Source organism: Dipodomys spectabilis, unplaced genomic scaffold (genome assembly GCF_019054845.1).
Source record: "Dipodomys spectabilis isolate Male_0828 unplaced genomic scaffold, ASM1905484v1 ptg000003l, whole genome shotgun sequence".
Classification (NCBI taxonomy): Eukaryota; Metazoa; Chordata; class Mammalia; order Rodentia; family Heteromyidae; genus Dipodomys; species Dipodomys spectabilis.
In genome coordinates this window covers 1002930-1020894 of record NW_024870680.1, presented here as the reverse complement: position 1 = coordinate 1020894, position 17965 = coordinate 1002930, and the positions used below count along the sequence as shown (strand labels likewise).

At 35.7% G+C, this 17965-nt stretch overlaps 1 protein-coding gene across 2 annotated transcripts in view; it reads right to left on the bottom strand.

The window, feature by feature from the left end:
- Positions 1–17965, bottom strand: part of Nox4 (NADPH oxidase 4) — a 189159-nt gene that overhangs the window by 29914 nt on the left and 141280 nt on the right. For both annotated transcript variants that reach the window (XM_042688089.1, XM_042688082.1), the window contains exon 13: positions 4059–4140. In XM_042688089.1, the coding sequence (XP_042544023.1) occupies positions 4059–4140 (82 nt within the window). The remainder of the gene's footprint in view (positions 1–4058; positions 4141–17965) is intronic.

Sequence of the window (17965 nt, the reverse complement as noted above, 5' to 3'; positions counted from 1 at the left end):
GTTAGGCAAGAGACAAGATGAGCTAGAGCACGGATGAAATGTGGAAAGGCCATCTTCGGACGTGCCATTTAAGGAGATTACCCATTTTTAAGAATCCAGTAGGGCGTGAGATTAGGGTGGGATAGTTTTACGGTCCAAACAATCAAGGTTGGTTTTTGGCAGCACCAAGCCAAAGAACAGCTCTGAAATCTGTAATAAATAGTATTTCTCTTTCTAAACAGCATGGAGAACTTGATCTTTTAGGAAGAAAGAAAAAATATTTTATTCCTGTATTTTTCACAGTATTTTATAGGTATTTGGATTAAATCTTCCAGAACTATCAGCTCTTGTTTGGCTGGCTTAACAACTGCATAAATAAAATTTTCTCAAATGTCCTCCACAATTTTGCATATCCAAGTGACATTTATAAAGAGAAAATATAAGTATCCTCTAGTCTAAATATATTATGAACCTAAATCCTTCAGATTTAATGACAATAATACCAATAAAGAATGAGCAATAAAAGTACATTATCTCCATTTTTTTCTCCCAATCAATAAAGCACCAACATATCTTTTTTATTAAGTATATATTCTTTTTGAAAACAGTTTCCACTCATCTCACCCTTTCTGAGAACTGTCACACCTCTACATGTTCTGAAAATATGTGCAATTGCATCTTGATGAAAGAATAGATGTTCCTTCCTGGCTTTGGCCACTGGGTCAAATAGTAGTTCATAAATATAAGACTATGATGAATGAACACTGTTATATTTTAGAATAATGTTCCCCAGAACCATAGCAGGGAATGATTTTCAAATGGTTTTCCCATAAACACACACACACACATACTCTCCTCTCTCTCTCTCTCTCTCTCTCCCTCCCTCCCTCCTTCTTTCCCTCCCCATCCTTCTTTATCCTTCGCTGCATATTAATCAAGGAAGGCTGGAAAATTATCCTGATAGAGCTTCTATTAAGATCAATGAAAAACTTACTTTCCTAAGATATTAAAAAAACATAACAATCTAGTTAATTTACAAGTTTTAAACAAATACAAATAGATTAGATTAAACTGTCATCTAAAATGAAGCATTATCCTTCATGCTGTGTTGAATTATAATATTCTATATTTATCATTCGTTGAATCTCCATATCATCTGTAAGTATTAAGTATTGCTTTGAGCCCTCCCCTTATATTGATGGAATGAGAACACAGAGAAAGGAGATTGTCCCAGGATAGTCATCTGCTGGGGCAACCTCTGGCTAATCTGTTATCTTTCTTTCCATCATGTGTGTGTGGGAGGGGTGTGGGTGTGTTGGAAATATCAGTGGAAGACTTTACTTCTTAATTCATAGATGCTCAAGTTATATCCAGTCCACAAGCTAGACACTGGAAAAATAATTTCACATAGAATCTTTGATAAATATTGGAAGAAAACTTCATTATCTTCCATGCACTGTATATGTGTCCCTCAAATTCATGTGCTGAAACTCTGTGATAGAATTTTAAAATAGTGTCATAACAAGGTACAGTTAGGCTATGAAAGTAGAGGTCTTAAAAAGGACTAGTGTCCTGGTAAGAAGAGATAGGGGAGAGCTGATTTCCTTTCTCTCTCTTCACCACGTGAGGACACAATGGTAAGGCAATCATCTATCAAGAAGTATTCCATGATTGGCCACCTGGTCTGCCAAAACCTTGATCTTAGACGCCCAACTTCCACAACTATAAGAAACAAATCCAGACTACTGATTTATAATACTAGTTCAAACAGGACCATCACATTATCAGAAAGATAATCTAAGGACAAAAACACATGAAGACTGTAGAGCTACTATAATTATTTTTTGAAGACTTCCATTCTGACTTAGGTGAGATGGAATATTAGTGTAGCTTTGATTTAATTTCCTTTATGGCTAAGAATGTTGCACATTTGCACTTCTTCATCTTAGAACTGTCTATTCAATCACTTGCCTATTTATTAATGGGATTGTTTAAACCTTGGGTGTTTTTGTGTGTGTGCTAAACTGTATATGCTTGATAAACATCCTTTACCTGTTGGAAAGGAACCCATATACACTGAAGGAAGGAATAATAAACTAGCACAACTACTATGCAAATCAAAATGAAGGCTCCTCATAAAACTAAAATTAGATCTGCCTTTTGCTGCTACTATATGATTCTTGCACACATATTTGGATTTAAATCAGTATACTAGAAAGATAACACTCATCCCCATGTATACTGTAGCTCAGTCCACAATAGTCAAACCATGGAATGAGCAGAAATATCCAACTATCAATTATTAGATAAAGAAACTATGGTATATGTACACCATAGACTATTACTTCACCACAAAGAAAAATGAAACTAGGTCCTTTATAAGAAAATAGATGGAACTGGAGAGCATAATGTTGAGAAAAGTAAGCCAAGCTTGAAAAGCAAAATACTGCATGTTCTCATTCTTTGTGGAGTACAGACCTAAAATGATGGTGGTGATGATGACAACATTAGTAGTAGTGAGTCAGGAATGAAAACGTGTGACTCGCTAAGAAGGGATCAATAAGACAGGGAAAAGAGAAAGGAGGAGATGCTGAGGGGGAAACAAGATGGAAGGTTATGAGCGTCTGTGTATGTGTGCATGTTTGTATGTGTGTATGTGTATGTGTGCACACATGTGTGTGTGGTTATCATAAAAACATAAGAAACCCATCAAATTCTGTAAAGGAAATGGAGTATAAATGAGTATAAAATGAGTATAAATGGAGGCAGAAGAAATGGAGTAACATTTTGAAATTGCACTGTAGACATGTATGGAAATAGCTCAAAACATCCTTGTATGACAAATGTACACGAAGTCAAAAAATAAAATAAAAGCTAAAAAGATAATGTAAAAAAACACAAGTGAAATAGTGGCAAACAGATTATCATTAAAATCTCATTGTGCCTCCCTCTTCAGGCAAAGGAATGCAGTGTACATTGAGTCCAGGAGGCAGGAAAGTGGCTCCATCAGTGTGTGCAAGCATTAGTCACACTGCAGTCCCTGCAAGTGAATCTATGCTCCCCAAACACACAGCTGAGGAATGCACACACGAGTCACACTGCAGTTCCTCAGGTAAGGCCACACCTGAATAGCAATACAGACACACAAGGCCATATAGGCACATTCCTGTCCCCGTGCACAGTATGCAGCTCTAGAAAACAGTTGTTGATAACTAAGCTTAAATCCATATCTGAAAAGATAAAAAAAATTTTGTCATCAGAATTAGTGTTATCAAATGTAAGTGTTAGGGGAAAGTAAATAGCCAGCAAAGCAATCAAATAACAAATCATTTAGCAGATTGATTAGTTTTGCTTAAATATACGATTAGTTTTGATTAAATATACATAAACCAAATTCAAATTTCTTTATCTTGGTGGCCTTCCATTTGTATTAGAGGGTTTTTCTTTAGTTCACTGCATACTAGTTAATAAAGAGAATCAGACACTCACAAGGGGTGCTCCAAGACTCCACAGGAAGATCAAGATCCCAGTATCCAGTAGCCTTTAGGGAAGAGGATATGTGAGAAAAGGTGTGGCATTCCCTCACCCTCAGGATACTGAAGGCATAGCCCTTCAACCACTAAGTGCATTCATGGCATCCGTGTATGAAAATGTCAAAAGAATGGTAAAGAGTAATAAATAAAAATTATGAAAAAACATACCTAGAATGTTATTTTGACAATCAATTGTGACAGTATGGATAAATACTTGCATTTAAAGGACAAAAATAGAAAACCATATGAGAAATCATGCATATAATAGCTGTCTCTACTTGATACAGTATTATGTAGGACACATGCAGATAGCTTATTATCTACACTGGCTCTACTTCCCCAGCCATAGTTGGATGGTAGTTAGTAGCAGGTCTTTCTTCTCTGTACCATCTGTGAACAGCCCAAGATGCTGAATTGAGAAGATGCTCTAGTTGGGTTGGTTAGTAAACATTCTGAAAAAGATTACATTTTTGTTTTTGCCTGCCAACACACATACAGCACTCTGCCCCTGTGCTTCTCAATACCCAGTAAACTCCTGTTGCTTACTTTGGGTAATTTCTAGATTGAATGAAGGGCAGAATCTCAGAATCTTGACTAGGTGGAGGCAGTAGTAAATCACGAAACCGTTCTGTCAAAAGAAAAATAAATACCAAGTTGTGAAAAAGTAAAAGGCATGAAAGGAATTTCAAAACAGAATTGTATATACCATATACTACTAAAACACACATCCATTTGTTTCCTTAAGGACTACATCTATTTTATGATAAAAATAGTCTTTATAATATAAAAATCACAAATATTATTTAGCATTGACTGATAAAATCATATAATTGAAAGGTTATGGATAACACACATTTCCAACAAATCGATAAAGCGATGCACCATCTCATTATTTAACCTCAGCAGTGTAAATCAAAGCCACCTGTCATGAGCCAGATCAGAGAAGCACAGGTGCACATCTGTCACTCCAGCTATTTGGGAAGTAGAGATAGAGAGGAGCGCATTTCTCAAGGTCAGCCCTGACCAAAAAGTTAGCACGTCTCTATCTCAAGCTATTAGCTGAGTGTGATCGGAAGCACTGTTAAGAGAATCACAATCTGAGGGAAGCTTAAGGCATAAAATTTGAAACCCTCTATGAAAGTTCATGAAAAGCTGAAAAGCATGGGGACATGTCTCAGTGGTAAAGCAGCAGCCTAGCAAGACAAAATTCTGAATGCAAACCCCAATTTGTGTACTACTAAAAATAGCAATTTAAATTTTTTAAAGAAATCACTTATAAATCTGCCTGAAGTATGAAGAAAATAACAATTAGTATTTTTTAATTTGAAATAACTTTTACCAAAGTACAGGTACAAGAATATTAAGCGAGGGCTGGGAAGGTAGCTCAGTGGTAGAGTGCTGGCCTTGCATGCCTGAGGCCCTGGGTTTGATTCCTCAGCACCACATAAGCAAAAAGAAAAAAAGCCGGAAGTGGCGCTATGACTCAAGTGGTAGAGTGCTAGCCTTGAGCTGAAGAGCTGAGGGACAGCACCTAGGCCCAGAGTTCAGGCCCCACGACCGGACTCCCCCCCCAAAAAAAAGAATATTAAGCGAATACAAATGAAAGCTATTGAATGTCTATCATATTTGCCAAAAATATTCAAACATATGCAAGCAGAAAATATGCACTATCCTGAAATTATGTCCCTTCTCAAATTCATTTTCCATTATATTGATAAATTACTAAATTCAAGCAATTTGTTTCATTCTATAAAGGCACATGTTCATTTTTTCCTTATGAAAATAAAGGTAAATGATCAAATTATCAATAGAAAAATACAACTAAATAAAAAATTATGGTTTATTCATTAATTGTTCTTTAGTATTCTACCTATTAATGATTTAAATAGCATCTCCTTTTCATCTGATTCTGAATAATAATCAAAACATTTGATTTTTTTCCTCTGTTAAGAAATAAAAATTGTAAAGTGTTACTTCTCTTGTAGCAAAATCAAACCATGCATACTTTCTCAATAAGCCCAAATTATTTCTTCAGGAAACAGTACAAGTACCCAATTCTAGAGCTCAGACTCATGGGTTTTATGAGAGCCATTTCCTTAAAGCCATTGATAAGAAGCACAGTTTTCTGCATAATGATATACTGTGATGAGCAGACTAATGATGTAGTACTATCTGAATAGGATATTCTGCCAGTGGGGGGATATGTCTTAATTACTACAAGCTTTTGTTTGCTTTTATCCACTCTTTCTTCCTTTTACCTAATCAACAGAGAGATTCAGAGGATATTAATGTGGATGTCATACCCATTAATCTGGGTTCTCTTCCCAATTCTAGTTGAGACTTTCTGGTACATTTACTCTGATACAATTTCATCTCCCTCTTTAAGGAAAATAGCCCTCTTCTAATTATCCTCAATATACAGAACATACCAAACACAATAAGGATTTGTAAAGCGTCAAAAAGTATGCAAACATATCCTATTGCCATGAGCCTTTAACATACATTGCAAAAAAGAGGGAAAAGGACAAAAGAATAATTTAAGAGGAAAAGAGTAATACTATTCCTTTATAATCTAAAATTTTTTGCATCTAAAAATGTGATCATAGGCACTTGATTAGTTTTCTCCTAGTATCCTATGAAGGGATAGCTTTCTGGAAGGATTTTGTCAGACAAGGTTTACAGAATCTTTGCTTTCCTGAAGGAAAGCTTTTATTGATCCTCATTGTTTTGTATTCTGGTCCTGGAGCTTGAACTCAGAGCCTGGGCACTGTCTCTGAGCTTTTTGTGCTCAGGGCTAATTATTCTACCACTGGAACCACAGCTCCACTTCTGTTGTTTTGTTTTGTTTTTTGTTTATTTCTTTTGTTTTCCTTTGGTGGTCAATTGAAGACAAGAATCCCAAGGACTTTTTCTTTTTGGTCTGGACTTGACTGTTTTCACACTGTGATCCTCAAATCTCAGTCTCCTGAATGCCTATGATTACAGATATGAGCCACCTCACATAGCTTTGATCCTCTTTATCTGCCCCTCTGTTGTCTCCAATAAGTAAATAAATATTTCCTCTACTTTGGTTTTTAAACTATCAGGGACAAGGAAAAAAATCAGATAAAACATCACTCAACGTATAGCATTACCACTGAGAACAAAGAGATTTTGTTTCCTTTTTATTTAGAGATAAAAATATTCTTCTCTTTCTCTTAATGCTTCTATTGCACTAAATTTACTAGTTTTTTCACTTTTTTAAAAAGAGAATCCTTCAGAGCATTAAAAAGATTCTCAAAAGATTCAACTTACATTTTATAATAAGTGGAAAGCCAAATGCCAGTAGCTCATGTCTATAATCCTAGCTACTCAGAAGGCTAAAATCTGAGGATCATGGTTCAAAGACAGACTGAGCAAGAAAGCCCATGAGACTATCTTCAATTAACTACCAAAAATTTTTGAAGTAGAGCTGTAGGTCAAGTGATATAGTATTAGGCTTGAGCACAAAAGCTCATGGACAGTGCCCATACCCTGAGTTCAAGGCTCAGGACTGGTACCAAAAATTAAAAAAAAAATAGATTAAAAAATAAACATAACAAATGGTACAAGTTGAGCATACTGAAATACCAGTATAATTTCAACACTTGGGAGGTTAAAGCAAGGAGACTGAAAAATAGAGATCTGCTTTGGTTACATGGTGAGACCGTCTCTAAACAAACAATACAAGATAAAAATAACTGGAATAGTATAAAATGGAATATTGGAAATTATACCATAGGGAAATAGACTCTAGTCCCATAAAATAAAATGAAATAGTATGGAAATAGACTCTAGTCCCATAAAATAAAATGATATAGTAAGACAAGTACATCATAGTCATTGCATTACATTTATTTTGCAATCAAAGCTCAAATTAGATTAAACAGTATTATAATTACATGGAGATGACACAATGACAAATTGTCATAATTCATAGTAGGAAGTATTAAACATATTTCATAAGAAAGTAGACCATTAATATTCCCATTGCTGCACCATGCACAAGTGTATCAAATGTTGTGACCAACACTTGGCATACACAGTCTTTATTTGTTACTTGTACCTTGTAAAGGGAAGCTCCCAGAAACAGCAACGAGTTGAAGACCTTGTACAATGATTGGCAAGGACTTGGTGATGGTGGGGAGATGAGATGTTGCAGATAGAAACAACTAATCTTGTCTGTATTTAGTCTTCTTAATCGCCAGTTACTACCAACTTCCGTATCTTTAGTTACTATTTTTATGACTAGTATGTTATACTTTCATGTATTTTTCAGCATAGCAGACCATTCACTTTCACCAACCATACAGCTAACAATGTCATGACATCTGACATTTGTAGATTTCCCCAAAATCCTATAACCTACCTACTTGCTGTCCCCATCAATGTATTCAGTAAACCCACTGATTTTATGACTTTCTTTTGTTCTGTGATGATAAAAGTTCAAAGTTCATACAAGCCCTTCCTCAGTGGCATAGGCCATTCAGGCTGACTTGGTTATGATCGCTCAAGCTAAATAAGGCTTAGAGTAAATAATCTTTTTTCTCTTTGGAATAACAGCTGGATTTTGCACTAACAACCTAAATAAAGAAGAGAAAACTCTGATGCAATGAAATGAAAGAAGATCCTAATCTCATCACAAAGCCTGAGCCCTTAACCTTCTTTCATTCCATCTCATTTCTCACATGACAGTGAGTCATAAGGGTTCAGCAGTCTTCAACCCTCAGACTCAAAGAACATATCCTTAGGGAAAAAGAGAGAATTTCTGGCCCAAGTCACATTTATTCCAATTATACATTTGGGGATTAGGGAAATAGACATGGGAAAAATTCAGAGTTGACTGGGTAACTGGTAACAATAAGTAAACCAAAACTCAATTTCCCATAAGCCACTGCTAGAACCCAGAAAGTACAATAATGCTTTGCTTTCTCAAAAAAATAACATTACCTTAGAGACAATTTTGTCTAAATGGATTGTATTTCTCTAATACAGAGTTGACCTGTTAAATGGCTATAGGAGGCTTGGAGGAAGGCTAAAAGGTTTTCTGGCTTAATTTTTTTTTTCATGTAAAATCTGCTTTTCTCAAGAAAGCTTTCAATAAAGATCTGAATCTTTCTGCTCTATGGTGCTGGATGAAATGAATATTTTTACTAATATTTTCCCCATTAGAAATCAAAATCTCTTTTGGAAGAAAATTTGGTTTTGGAAGTAAGATTGGTATCTTGGGGGAAGTGAAAAATTTTATCTCATTTTATTCACTTGTTCTATCACTCAACAAAACTTTCATCAAGTACCTCTTATTACTCACAAACTATGCATAAAATAAATTTTTATCCAGGCAGTTCTGCTTGTGAAACAACAAAAGATTTAGAATGTGATATAATGAGTTACAAAAATAATTTAAAATGTAAGCAAAATAAACCAGACATAAGAATAAAAATATTAGGGGAAGGGGAAAAACAAGTTGTTTAAATAAGGATACAGATGGACCCATTGCAACAATGAGAAGTACAAGTTGTCATGTCAAAAACGAACTTTACAACTTTGGTGGGGGGGGGGGAGGATGGGGGAAGAGGATGGGAAGTGATGGGAAGGGGAAACAAAGGAGGAGGATACAATGCTTAATAAGAAATGTACTCATTATCTTGCCCATGTAATTGAAACCCCTCTGTACAGTATTTTCACAATAAAAAATAAATAAAAATTAAAAAAATACAAAAAAGAATAAAAATATTGCATGTTTTCTCTCCTATGAGAAATCTACATTTAAGAGAGAGACAGACAGATGGACAGAGACAGAGACAGAGGGATTGAGGTAACCAGTAAGAGGAGACCAGAAGGTCATGGGAATAATTATGATCAGTGTATTAAATATATATATATATATATGTATGAAAATTCTATAGTCAAACCCATTATTTCTACAATTAAAGTACACTAATTAAAATGAAAGGAGGGGTGGCAAAGCACTTGCCTCGTAAGTGCAATGTCCTGGGTTTGATTCCCAATACCAAAAGAGAAAAGACAAAATAAATACAGTTAAAAAAAAAAGAAAGAAAAAAAGGAAAGGCAAAGCGAAAGTGAAGAAGGACAGGAAAAAGCATAATTAAAAAATCATGTAAACTGTGAGAGAAGAATACTACTCAAAGGATTCAAAATTTAATGGTTGGTTAATCTTAGAAAAACAAATTGTTTGAAACAATGTGAATCAAAGGGCAAACTTCGCATCCAGAACCACTAAAATATATAGAATATCAATTTCCCTTTTCTCAAAAGTTTGTTAATAATGTCCTTTGTTAGCATATTAGCTAAGTATTAAATAACAATAGTTGCTGTTAAAAATATTGCCTTCAAAGCCACATCAAGGTATACTACTATACTATTACAAGCTTTCAAGTTACACTATTTTAGATAGATCAAGAAAGCTAGTGGCAGAGCAATAGACTAAATATACATGTGAGTAAGTATGGGCAGCAGTAATGTGATTGTTTCTGTTGATGTACCAGGACATATACAGGGTGGGAAGAAATGAGAAAAATGAAAAAAATCACAGGTCAATATTGCTGCTCGTTATATAAGAAGTTAAGTGGCTCATAATGAAATGTAGATAAGGAAAGAAAACAGAGGCTCTTCTTGGTCATGGTGAAGATTTTTGTTTTTATTCTACAGTACCAGTAGAATACTATTAAAATATTTTATAGACGAGAAGCAATGCTATTTGATTCATATTTTCGAGACCCCATGGTTGTAAGTAGGGAAATAGATTTGAGGTAACAGCTATGGTGGATTTAATTTAATGTGGAGTAATGCTGACAACAATCTAATTCTCCAACTGTGCATTTGTTAATATGGAATATGGACGATAGCTGGAAAATAAATCATGATGATTCTGAATTTTTTCACTTTACATTTAGAAACACACACCTGATGACTGTGCAACCAGAAGAAGACAGAGTGCATTGTGTGGAGATGGGCGGTGAGACCACAATCTGCAATTCAAACCTTAAAGATTTTATTGAACGAGGGAGCACTGAGCGCCAGGACCACACCTGAGGTCGGCCTCCCAGAAGATGGCCCTGGCCCCAGAGTGCCAACTCAGTTGGGCTTCTAAACATTCCTGGCTGGGACAGAGAGAGGGGAGGATACAGGCATGCGCAGTAAGGCTGTTTGTTAGCCAATGGCTGCTCCAAAAGGTCATGCCTTAAGTTTAAGCTTTCCACCAAGGGTTTTCCAGCCTAGGAATCGGCAGAAGGCTGGAGAATAGAACAAAGGGCGGTGGTGACTCGGGTTGGTGAGGGCAAGCATTATTCAGAAAATAGCCGAAGCAGAGTTGCAGAAGTCGAAACATATAGTTAGCTAGCAGGGAAGTCTTGGTCTTCTCCATAAAAAAGCATTGTTACGTTACAGTTATATCTTAAAGTCATTCATTATTAATTTTATATATCTCAACTCAAACATTATCCTCACTTTCTTCACCAATTAGAGACAAATAACAAAAGGGCTGCACTTGTCATAAATCCTTCCACAATATTCTCCTGGGATTTTTCTCAACCATATTGAAATGTGTCTCTTACCATTTCCATTTTAGAAACTATTAAATTATCCATATTGAAGAACTTATTACCCTGAAGATATCTGCAGATTTATAGTCATAATGAGCTGAGAAGTGAGGGGAAAATACCCTCAATTCAACATACTGAATATGAGGAAACTGAAAACAACTAATAATAGACAACTGTTTCACAGTCCTGGGGTTACATGGCCAGCCAAGGCAATGAGATTATTACTCAAGGCAAAACAAAAACAAGACAGAGCCTCTGGCCATTTTTCTTCCCACTGCTTCACACTCCCTTATTCTGTAGACAGAAAACACTGTTTTATCTCACCTCTCCTCTTTACGTTCTTCTTTCCTAAGCTTGATGTAGAAAGAGAACAGTCCAGCTAGGCCATACACACACACACACACACACACACACACACACACACAACACACAGAGCTAAAAGCCTCAACACCTGGTAGTTTTAAACTCCAAAAGATCTTACGGGGAAAATACAGAATTATACAAAGAAAAATTACTTAATGGATCTGTATATTTTCAAGAGATGTATTACAATATAAAAAGTCTATTCCTTTGTCACTCATTATTCTGCTTCCTACTTGTTAAGTATGCTGTTAAAAAGAAACCCAAAGCAGCTTTTCAAAACACTACAAACAGACTTCTTCGTCCTCTAAATACATCAATGAATCAAAATGTCTATAACTGTCTTTCTTACAAAATACAAATTCTTTTATTGTCACAGAGGCTAAGCCATAGCAGAAACTGACAGAGAAAGGGGGGAGTGGGGGTGAGGAAACAGAGGTTCAGGAAAAGTGAAAGCAAATAACAGGGCATTTTGGGATAAACACATTATTGTTACTAAGCTCCCAACACAATTCACCTTTGAAGGAAAAAAGCTATACTTTCATTTGTCACAGCAAATGCATTTCCTAAATCATGTTGACTTTTAACAAAAGAAACATCTCAATGTGATCAAGGCTCAGCTTGATACTAAGCCAGCTCTTGCTTTCTGCACAAATCCTGACACCCCCTAAGTGCATATTTAAGAAAGGATTGGGTAATTTTATACAAAATCCAAAGAAAATGAAGTTCTAACCTAAAATCCTGGGCAAAGAAAATAAATACCAAGCGATATATGGTCCCTTGAAATCCATCAAAACTCATGCTGACATCCTGAACAAAGATTGTGCTGTGGGGAGTATGAACCAGGGAAGGGCAATAAGCAAATCATGAATCCACTTCCTTTGTTAGACTGTTTTATTGGACAAAACTAGATTTTCCTTGACCTCTCTTTCAGTTTGCATATCTTTTCCGGCTGCCAGGACCTCTTGTCCTTCACTTAACCCAACCCTGCCCAGGATTTGAGCACCAACTCAACTCCCATTCCTCAAGAAAGGTCTTCAGTGACTAAGCCACACTGTAAGAGTCTTTGTTTCCAATGAACTCTTGCTGAGTTCAGATTAAAAGGGAGATATTTGTTTGGGCTGTGGGCTAGATATTCTTTAGCCTATAGACTAAAGTCTGTAGACTGTAAAGTGAAGAATAATTTATTTGGTTTAATGCTTCAATTTATTTTTTAATCTCTTCTGTGTCACTGAAGCCTTATCTATTAATACTTCCTCCTATGAAGTCTTTATTGAGCCACATTAACACGGTATTTCCCCCATAAACATCATGCTTTTATATTTATCATTACATTTTTTTCTTAAGTTCTATTTATATCATCCCTCTGTTCCTGAAGTGGCTCGAGTTAAGTTCTGATATATTCACAGCAGTAGAAAAAAAGGAGGGAATGAAGTAAGCAGGCCAGGTCTGGCCAGAGCCATACTGGCCACGTGGTGGATGGTAGGGTCTGGTATCTTGTCTCCATGCTGGGGGAAGGAAACCTCCCTCCACCCATCACCTGCCTCCCAGGTAATGAGCAAGCCCGAACCTCTGGAGGCAGGGGCAGGCACTTGGCTGACAGGTTACTGAATCTGTCAGTCTAGTGCCTGGGACTGAGAATTTCCTGAGGGTCTGCCCCCTGTGCCGACCTACTTAGGCCAGGGTCAGCCTAACCACCAGGACTCCATGCCACGTGTGTCTCCGTGATTGTGTCCAGTGTCCTGTCTCCAGGCAGCATGGTGTCCCAATCCAGCTTTCCATTTGAGCTGAATTGGCTGGTTGGTATTGTTTTTGCTATTTCTTTCCTCTTTAGCATGTTCCCTAGCTGTGTTATGTGTATTTGTGTGCTGCAGGCCTTTGTAACAAATGGCGGCCTTCAGCCTGTTAACTGTATAATAAAGACTCCAATATTCAATAATTTAAAATGTGGCTTCTGGAATGATTTACCTTACAACAATAGTTTCTCCTAGAGACTGACTTTGTTAAGACCAAAATGATCTGGAATTTCTTTTTTTTTAAAGAAATAGCTCCTTTTTGCTTTCTATGTGCTATAAAATATCCAAGAAATTTCTTTTCATGACATTAATCCTGAAGACCTTGTAGAGCTCCTGTACATGGATTTTACAAGTGCATGGATTTTCCAAGAAAGTTATTTTTTAAGTCTCAGCCTTGTCCTAGCCCAGCTTCCCAGAAATTCAACGATTACAATTCAGGTTCCCCACATAGCTGCAGGTTTCCATAGAGGTTTCTGCTCTGGAATTCCTGTCCCAATTAGCCTTCTCTGAACCCACCAGCCATGGCTATGTGGAGGCAGCAATGTGCTCTGTGACCAATTTTTCTAACTAGTACAGAGTTTTCAGTTTTGTCAGCTATTTACTTGTTGTTGAGATGGACAAAAAACATTCATGTCTATCTGAAAGTCTATCAAAAACAAACTTAACTAGCTTGTGAATTCTCAGAAGATAACTTAACCTTTCACTGATTTTAATAAAGCTAATGCGTTAGGTGTGTTCATTTAGATGACATTTAGAATCTCACCTGAATTTTCATGCTTGTTTTAGTTTTGCTTTAAATATTATAATCTGTTTAGAAAATAATTATACTTACTTAGCTTCCTTTATAAAGTGCTAGGAAGGTATATTAAGAAAATTAGAGTAGGGAGCTGGTACCTCATACCTGTAACCCTAGCAACTCAGAAGACTGAGATCTGGGAATTAGTGTTTGAAGCCAGTCCAACCAGTTAAATCCATGAGACTCTTACCTTCAATTAACCAAAACCCTGGGAAGTAGGAAGTGGAGCTGCTGTGTCTCAAGTAGTAGAGCCCTAAGCTTGGGTAAAAATGCTAATGGATAGCTTTGACTACCTGCATTCAAGCCCTAGTACCACACATATACACAAACACATGCACACATGCATACACATGCACCACATGTGCCATGCATGTGTGCACACATATACTAATACATGTGCAAAAACAGTACTTCATGTCTCATGATGATGATGATGATGATGATAATCACAAATACTTGCCTTTTTTAGTTCTTTAAAATTATTTAGATAAATTACCCAAGGCTGACAGTTTAAAGTGACATATCCCTTCTTGGCTATTCAATACATTGCTGTCATGGTTTCTGCATTCAGTAAGAAATTATATTACCAAGAAAATTCCTAGAAATTCTTTTCCTTCATATTCTGTAGAATAATAAATTTTAAAATGGTAGATAACAGAGAATATAAAATTCTCTTGGGAAGAGAACAATAAAAATCGAAAATTAAATACAGAACAATCCATGTAAACAAATTATTTCTCTATAATAATTCTAAGTCCAGAAACAACCTGTTTTAAGTCTAACATTTTTATTGGTTTAAAAAATATTTTTCCCTTGCTCTTAGGTTTAAAAAGTAGCAACTAGAATGAAGCTTAATGAGTAATAAATCCCTATCATTTACAAAGTAGTCTTTATATGTCTATGGCATTATAAATGAGCTGTCATCTACTGAAAAATGATAGCACCAATTTCATGTTCAGGAAGTATGGAAACAACAAAAAAGTAATTCATCCTCTCTCTGAAGAGCAGATGGGCATTTAAATTATGATATATACACTATGAGTTTCTCATTTCTCAGATAGAAAATTTTCCTGGATTTCTGAGACTATGATATATAGAATTTAAGCTCACCTTACTTTCATTGAATCAAGTTATATTCTGATAGCAAATAAGCTGTGTTACATTTCATTAAAATAACTACTCAGCTGTCTTCCATGATTTTCACACAGATTCAGAAGAAGCTAGAATTCATGCTTCATAATACAAATCAGTTACTTCACGAAAAGGTAGTTTAATCTTCATCCTGGCTGAGATGCACACACAGGTCATTGAATCTGTATTTCTCACTCTTTTTCTACTCTTAATAACAGGCTAGCAAAGTATAAATTCATTCACTTGCAGAATTCTGGGGAAATTTTGAAATAAGGAGAATTTAAAAGTGGGCCTATTAACTATATGGCTATTTTTGTAGTCTAACTCTACTTACTGCTCTCTAAATCATTTAGTAATTCACAGTAATTTGTAATATCCCTGAATCTCTGTCCTCCATCTTTCCATTAATAAGAGCTTTAGAAAGCTAGTAGTAATTCCTTCCAGTTGCTCTATTCTTTTCTATTTCATTGGACATCAGTGGTGATCCCTTTCTCAGAACTCAGGAGACAAAGCCCATTGGTTTCAGTAAGCAATGTATTATTTCATGTTTTCTTTGTGTGTATATGGATAACCTAGCCTATCTCCTTTCCATTCTAAAGAACATTGGCAGGATGACATACATAATGTACAAATTTGATCTTAGCTCCAAATTAAAACTCTTCAATATTTTACCAATATCTTTAAGAGAAAGACTGCACTAGTAGTTTATTATGGCCTCACCTCTAGAAACTAACACTGCCTGGCTTCCCAAAAACATACCATTCTCTGGCTATTCTATGAATGATAGTCCACTAACTTAGTAGACTAAACCATTTATCTCAGTAGAACAATCCACCATTCTGGTTGAGTCTTATTTATACCTAGCACTGAGTTTGACCCATAAAATCTCCCAGTGTCTCTCCCAAAACTTCACCCTCGATATCGATGTTATTACATTTATTGATGTATCTGATTTCACCTCCCTAGGAATTTTAATGATGCTTAGGACATTCTTATCTCCCTTCCTACCTCTGTCTGTCTTTCTCACACTCTCTTCTTTGCTTCTTTCCCTTAACAAATATTTGAATTTACTAGAAGCTTTATAAATCCCTTAATTATAATAAGGAGCAAAGGGACACATAGTTCTCTAATCTGATAGTGCTTAAACTTGATTGTAGAACACTAAATACATTAATGATCACCCATTAATTATATGGTGGCCAGTGGGGAGTAACTTATACAAAATATCACCTACATTGAGTGTCTTGAAGCTTTCTCAGGGGAACTGACTCTCATTCTGATATAAATAGACTAAATATACATGTAGTAAGTATGGGCAGCAGTAATGTGATTGTTTCTGTTGATATACCAGGACATATACAGGGTGGGAGGAAATGAGAAAAATGAAAAAAATCACAGGTCAATATTGCTGCTCGTTATATAAGAAGTTAAGTGGCTCATAATGAAATGTAGATAAGGAAAGAAAACAGAGGCTCTTCTTGGTCATGGTGAAGATTTTTGTTTTTATTCTACAGTACCAGTAGAATACTATTAAAGTATTTTATAGACGAGAAGCAATGCTATTTGATTCATATTTTCGAGACCCCATGGTTGTAAGTAGGGAAATAGATTTGAGGTGACAGCTATGGTGGATTTAATTTAATGTGGAGTAATGCTGACAACAATCTAATTCTCCAACTGTGCATTTGTTAATATGGAATATGGACGATAGCTGGAAAATAAATCATGATGATTCTGAATTTTTTCACTTTACATTTAGAAACACACACCTGAAAAGGACATTACATCAAATAGGACTAGATTAAATAGAACAATTAAGTAGGACCACCAGGCTTCTCTCATCAATTTACTATTCAAATGACAGATTTCACCTTCTATTCAATCTTTGAGCTCATATTCTTGCACTCTTAGTCTCAATGATTCACCTGCTATTTATTTAAATTAGAACCAGGAGGAGCCATAATATTTTATATCTCTCAATCCAAATGCATCAAACATTCTGCAACTCACTTCTATTAACATGTGAAAGCATCTTCTTTGCATTCTTCCTATTATAAAGCATGAACTCCCAAAGCATCTTTACCCAAGGCCAATTCTTCCATTTATATCTTGGAATCCAGTCATTCTGGATTCATTAAGAGGCATTTGTGGACTTTTGTTCTCTAACCATATCTTCAGTTTCTCCAATAATTTATCCTTTCTCTGTGATTTTTTATTATTTGTATTGTTCTCAGAAATATAGAAATGTTGTAATATAATTATCATAATGTAACTATTAGAATTACACTAATGCATCCTCTCCATACTTGCTTTGTCCTTATGATCTCCTTTCAGCTATTGATCTATTTCTTCATTTCATTGGAAACACAATCTCTTTACAAGTTAGTAGTATCCTAGCAAATATTCAATTCAGGTTTAAAAATTAATCAATAATGAATAAAGTTTTATAAGCCTATTAGTTTGACTATGGTAAAACTTCATACTGTATTCTTTATTTATTTATGTATTTACCCAGGGCCTGGGCACTGTCCCTGAGCTTCTCTAGTATAGCACTCTACCACTTTGAGCCACAGAACCACTTCCAGCTTTTTCTGTTTATGTGGTACTGACTAATAGAACCCAGGGCTTCATGCATGCTAGGCAAGCACTCTACCACTGAGCCACATTCCTAGCCCCCAGACTGTATAATTTATTAAAAAAATATTTCTCACAGTTCCAAATGCTGGAAAGTTGGAGACTTAGATATGAGCAGGACTGGTGCTTCCAAGATTCAACCTTGTTGTTAGG